Source organism: Triturus cristatus, chromosome 10 (genome assembly GCF_964204655.1).
Source record: "Triturus cristatus chromosome 10, aTriCri1.1, whole genome shotgun sequence".
In the NCBI taxonomy this organism is placed as follows: Eukaryota; Metazoa; Chordata; class Amphibia; order Caudata; family Salamandridae; genus Triturus; species Triturus cristatus.
The window spans coordinates 163,941,011-163,947,676 of NC_140593.1; the positions used below are offsets into that span (position 1 = coordinate 163,941,011).

At 39.6% G+C, this 6,666-nt stretch overlaps 1 protein-coding gene across 3 annotated transcripts in view; it reads left to right on the top strand.

The window, feature by feature from the left end:
* The window catches only part of PHKA1 (phosphorylase kinase regulatory subunit alpha 1), a 1,109,231-nt gene extending 1,105,984 nt beyond the window's left edge, over positions 1–3,247 (top strand). For all 3 annotated transcript variants that reach the window (XM_085630734.1, XM_085630735.1, XM_085630736.1), the window contains one exon: positions 189–3,247. In XM_085630734.1, coding sequence (XP_085486860.1) covers positions 189–362 — 174 coding nt within the window. In that variant the 3' untranslated portion in view covers positions 363–3,247. The remainder of the gene's footprint in view (positions 1–188) is intronic.
* The last annotated feature ends 3,419 nt before the right edge of the window (positions 3,248–6,666 follow it).

Sequence of the window (6,666 nt, forward strand, 5' to 3'; positions counted from 1 at the left end):
GTTCGAAATGCTCCCAACACAGCTTGTGTGTGGACCTATTTGTGCTTCTCACTCTTGCTGCCGACATATTTATTAGGGGTACAACTTAGAAAGTAGAAAGAAAGATCCGAATTCCATTCCAACCTATTATTAATTTGATTCAGAAGTAAAAAATAAAAAAATAGTAATGTATTTCTCGTTTCTTACAGAAAGCACTCGGCGCAGATGACAAAATGTTGGAGAAAGACCCTGCCACCGGAATCTGCAAACTGCTGTACGACAGTGCCCCCAGTGGTCGCTTTGGTTCGATGACCTACCTCTCCAAATCCGTGGCTATTTATGTGCAGGAGTTCCTCCCCAGCAGTGGCTGTGCCATGCAGTAGACTAATGCTCCCTTATCTCGCTGCCTTCAGAGTAGACTAGCAAAATATGTAAGAGGGCCCGAAAGGAAATGAGTCATCGCCTGCCTTTCTGAAAAATCTTCATAATAGGACAGCCAATTAGAGAACATCTCTCATGCCCGCCATTTTGTACAGTCGAGGGTCTCTGAACGCACTCCACTTATGAGAACTTGTTTGGTAGGAGCTGGAGATTGGCACGGTGGTAAAAAAAGAGACCCTTTTTACTTGCCCTTCCTTTTGATCTTTCAGGTATAATCCAAGGGCTGAAAACGCACAGGTACTTTCCCTTTTCCACCTGTATTGTTGCCATGTATTTGCAAGGGATGTTGACATCAATGGGCATGGAGGTGTTCAGCTCAGGGAGATCTTCTGTCAGATCCTTGGACTACTGGTTCATGAAGGAGGATTTGTGTTCAGTACTATTTATTCAGGAAACAATCCACTGTTGCGTGTGGTAGTGGGCATGGGAGGCGGCAGTGTGTTAAAACAGTTACACCAGGAAGTAGCATTTTAGAGTTTTGCTTTAGGGGTTGATGGTTTGATTCTAGACATATAGTCCTTCGAAATTGTTATCAGTGCTTTTGACACAGTTGAGACTGCACCAGTCTTCCAACTGAGCTCCCTAATGGCAAATTTAAGTGAGCGAGGGCCAAATAAGCAGAGGGGGGGATGGCTTGTTCATCTATTGCTATTCAAATGGCTTATTGGCACTTCAGATTAGCAGAGCTTTCCTCACAGGGCAAGCCTACCTCCGCCTATGTGCTAACCTGCACACAAGATGGCCTGTTTCGTAACATTGACATTGAATTGCCTATGGCACATTTCCCTTTCTTATTGCTTCTTAAAATGTGACTTTTATGTCCACGGGTCATGGGACAGCCACAAATTATACAACTGTCTTGACCCTGGAAATGATGCAAGGGTTGGTACTCTGTACTTTTCAGCAGTTACTCCAGGACTAAGGCAGACATGTCGGTAGCTGTCCGTATACTCACGTTTGTGACTACTCTTTTCCACTTTTATTAGCTACCTAATTAGAATGCCTGTCTTGAGGTGTGTGCACTCAGCTCATGTATGTCCTCTTACCACATGCAGATTTAGGTCTTTTTACTTAAGGGATATGTGCCGCTAAGCAGATTTCCTTCTATCCTAAGGCACAAATAACTCAGAGGGTGTTTAATACTAGCTTATTTGTAACTGCTGTGAATCTCATTCGTAATCATGAAATCAAACACATAAATACACGTATTATGTTTATCGATATATGTTTGTGTATGAAATGTATACATTGTGTATGTCTGTACCTTTTATCTCTGTAATTACGTGTGTGTGTCGGTGATCTAATGCAGTCTTTGTCTGCATAGATATGTGTACTGTATGTGTACAAAATTCATACACTGCGCAAGTGCATGTTGATTTACATGCATGTATTGTTTATATCTTTACAAATCCGTGCCTTGTTTTTCTGTATGAAGTGATGTATTAGTATGCATCCTTCTTTTAGCTTCGTTCATTTTTATAGTTTACATGACCTGCCCTACATGTAGAAATGTCCTACGCTGTATTTTGTTACTCCTGCTGTACGGGTGTCTACGTCAACCTTCACTTTTATCCATTTCTCGATTTGCTGGGTTGCACTCTATCTTGTGCTATAACAAGATTCTTGAAGAGGGCTCGGTGGTTGAATCTGGTTTTAAATTCTGTTTTATCTATTTTCTTCTCTATTTTCTTCTCATTTCAAGTTTATATGATCCTTTACATATGCCCCTTAGTTATTGCCACATAAGTCTTAAGTTTTGCAAAGCATGCTATGTTTGTTAAACACATTTCAATAACTTTTGCATGATTGGCACTGTGTTGGGATCTTTGGACCCAGAGAACCATTGCATTCTGTTTTTAGATCATGTGCAGTTTGTTTAAAGATGTTCTTCACCGACGTCTTATGTGCATCTTCTAGAAAAGTGTGATCTGGGAGCATTATGAAGCTAACGCTGTTTGAGCACAATAGAAGAAGGAGTTCATGTTATGTAACAACAGGAGGTGATCACAACTTTGATCTACTGTAAAAAAAAAACGCGATCTGTTCTCTGCTGCATTCTTTCACCTGGTTTACTCATATTATTAACTGGAATATTCATCCTGCAAGGTACTCTGTCAGTAGGCTCCTGCGTATTTCAGAGATTTGCCAAATGTGTAGCTGAACTATGAATGTCCCAGAAACGGTGCATGTAGTATTAATAAGGAAGGGTGTCGTAGGGTGTCTGGGAACCTGTTTATTCAGATTACTTCTCACAGTTTTAACCTTACCGATAAATAAAGTGGGCTAATCATCCTCTCAAGAGGCATTTACAACGTTAGTGTTATTTGTTGTGTCAGTCTCTCCGATACTCCGTCTACTATACCTCAGGTCATGAGGTCCAGCGCTTCTTCCCTCCAACCTTTTAGAATAATTAATATTTCATGTGTAAAAAAAAAACCATGAAGATCATGAGTAGGGATATAATTTAAGTAATTCTTATCTTCGTCTATAAAGTACTGTAACCTTCACATCAGTTGACTTTGTGAATTCTGTGCCTCAATTCAAAGGAACTGTCTGTTGTAAGGTGGTGCCCCTTATAGCAGCATCATATGTGTCTGTGAAGATGTCTAACAGTATCATTTGTGGACAATGTAGTTCTGCCGACCTGTATTTCCAGTTTACTATAAACATGAAACCTCAAAGTTGGAAAACCTCCCTTCAAACTGGGCAATACAGTGTAACCCTTTCATAGAGGCTTAGAATAGTATATGCACTAGGTACGGATCTATGCTTGTTGTTTCAAAAGTTTTTATTAATCATGAAATAAAGATTTACTTACTTTCTGTGACACATAGAGATAAGTTTTCTGCTGAAGGTGATGAGTTGATTCAAGGTAACAAGACGTGTTTGCATGTTGAGAGAACTGGACGGCGTGACATTGATATAAACAAAAGTGCCTTCACCATAAAAGTGGCTACTACAATGTTTTCTTTAATCATGCAATGGTGAGGTTGTATATTTACATGTTACTAGCGAAGTAAATGAGGTGATTCTTAGGGAACTATACTAGAGAAACAGAATTGGAGAGATAAGTTTGATGCTGTGGCTCAAGAAATAACACCACTGTATTATGGATTCGTCAGAAACCCCAAGCCAATACATGTAAGTGACAGAATACTGCCTCAAAATGCAGAAAGTCTAGAAAGATCCTGCCTGATAGCTTGGCCACCATTAAAATAAGCTATTGTATTGTCTCAGGCACTCAACACAGTTCTGGTGTCATGCCTGGGCCAAACAAAATCCTGAGTGGATAATATACATTATGGACTTTACTTTACAAGGCATCAGTGAACGTCCGCAATTGTGTCTGCTAATCCTTAAACATAAAAGCACATTACAAAAAAAATTTGCTTAGCCACACTTGAACCTTTCTTTGACAGTGATAATGTCTGCTAGACTAGAAGTTATTTAACAACTCTTTATCATGGTTTTAGGCAGTGGCTTTTAACATACATACATTTTTTGATTTTAGATTAGCCTAAAAGGATGTTTAAGTTGATGAACATTTATGAACTGATAGTTGTGCCATCAAACTACAATACTGGGATCAATATCTTTTTCCTCCTATATTGATCCTCCTCCGAGGGAGACAGACTATATATGATAAGACTGTAACTCATCAGCATGCCGTCCCTGTGTAAAATGAGTCATACCTGCAGGATGTAAATCCTTTTGCCCTTACCATGATGCTCCAGGATCTTTACTTCCAAGGAAATCTCTCATTCTTTATTCCCAGGCCGGATTCAAATCCTACTAATAAGAACAAGTGCCAAAAGACTCTTTTGATTCACAAGGATATGGGAAACATCCTTTACCACGCAACCGTTACAACGCGGTATAGTTACATCATGGTTTTCACACATTACTATTCCAACACCTTCCCTACTGTAGGTAGACTGGAGTTGGAATAGTAATTCACACTATTCCTAAATCCAGCGCCCTCCAACGCAAGTCGATGTAACAACTTGCGTTGTGAAGACCGTGATGTAACATGCCGCGTTGTGATGGTACGCGTTGTATCATCATACATTCCAAGGATATACAGCGAAATACATTCTGCTCAGTAGTTTCTCGGCTTTGGTGGTAAGGCAGTTGTACCGAAGGCACCTATGACTCAGCTTTTATTGACTCCTGAACTGTGTTCAACATGGTTCATCTTTTATAAAAGCATGAAAACCTGCCTGAGACTAGGTATGTTATATGTAAACAAGAAAGGCAGGGAGCTGAGAAGTCTCTCCTGCTTTCTGCTAATACGAAAATGACAATATTATCCTTATCATGGTCTTTGGTATATTTACCTTAAGCCATGCTTGATTCTTGTTATGCCAATTTCCTGGAATTCTTTTTTTAACGAACCTACTGTCAATAAATTGGGAACCTGAAGAAGATGTTAAAGAAAAAGCAAGAATTTACCACATGTAATGTGAGTCATTTCAATTAATTCACACCTTAATTTTACCAGTATATACAATGCTCAGTGCTGTACTTTTGACCAGCCTCCATAATATTGTTTGATCTGTGTGGCAATGAGTGGACAGTTTCCATCTTGTGCCCTTCGGAACCAATAACGCATATCTTTCATCCTATCAGGGCATCGAAAATAAGAAGTTGCAGTCTAGATTTTAATGTGTATTTTTGAAGAGTGTCTTAAACTATGGGTATAGCCTGGTTATACATAAGTTGTAGCTAATTGATACTAACTTTTTAACATGCCTGTGATCCCTTATTGTGATGGACATCTCTTAGCGATATCCCGTCAGCAGTGGTATTTTACTTGCGCTTTAGATAGACGGGTATGTTGCTATAACCTTGTTCTAATATTAACATGAGTCTAGGAACACTTACTTCCTTTCCCTTCAGTTTGTTAGTGTTGCTTGTAACTAAAATGTATCCTATTCTGTTAAATTTGATGTACTGAAGGACATTAGATGCTACTTTGGTTTTGCCACGCTTTTCTCCTTGACATTGTACTAGTCACACCCTTCTTAACCTCTCCGAGATAAAATGGTTAACATGTTCTAGTTGGGAGTTTCTTTGCTTGCAGTTAGGTACCAGTTGTTACTTTTTGAATATAACCTCAATGTGATTGAATCAACACGTACACATTCTCTTTTCTCACACTCATACATAATGTAAATTTCGAGGCGTTCCTTTAACAGGGCACTTTCATCTCAATGTGTGTCCAGTACAACGTGCCATCAACGTAAGCGAAATAGAAAAGGAATCATTGTAAAAAAACAAAAAGCTATTTGAAAATCTCCTGTGTAATAACTGGCATAAATGAAGATTAGCCACTTTGGTTGGACGCTGTTTATTGTGCACCTTGAAGATTTGCACTTGCATCTTTTTATTTCTTTAACTTGGTCAACCCATAACCCACGTCATGATTGAGGGTCAGCATCCTCGTTTACCGAGCTTTATAAATACACTGATGCAGTATACTGGAAGTGTCATGTTTGTTCACTCTTATATTCTAATAGAACTAGAATGCTCATAACTTAAATCACCAGGGTGCCTCGTTTTTGTTTTCAATGTTAGAAGATCTATTTTAAAATGAAACTAAATTGGAAACCTTTTTGTTTGGTGTGGTCTTTATCTTGTTGCTTATTTCGGTGAATGCAGTAGGGACTCTTTGTCTAGACGAGCAGTAAGTCCCATTTATGGGTTTTGCACATTCTCTTGTTTCCTCTTGTATGTGTGTGCCGTAGATTGGCTTTCTGTCCTTTGCAGAAGAGAACTTTGCAACTCTTAGTATCAAGATGCTTACTTTGAGAAACGTTGGATGGACCAACTAAATCAATTATAGCTTACTAATCCAGATATTCAAATACGATTGTGATTTAAAAAAGTGTCTGCCTGCCTGGAGCTCTAATCTGCCAGATCCTGGGAAACAACACTTAGGTCTGAGTTTTAGCTTTGAGTTTCTTGGCCAAAGTTTTACCACTCTCCTCCTGGCCTCCAATTACAACGGGAGATTTCGGCCAGTGGGGCACCCAGGTAGAGGTGTTTATTAATGCATTTGAAAGTGGCATGGTGAGGAGGAAGGGTGGCACAATGGCCTGCCAGCCCTGGTCGGTGGTAGCCACCTGTCTACCCATACCACGATAACCTTTGAGTACTGTTGTGTCCCCGTACTACTGAGAATTCATTGCAGTGCGGGATGGAATCCTTCAGGTTCCACTAGGCTGATTAGGTGCATGAGTAGGG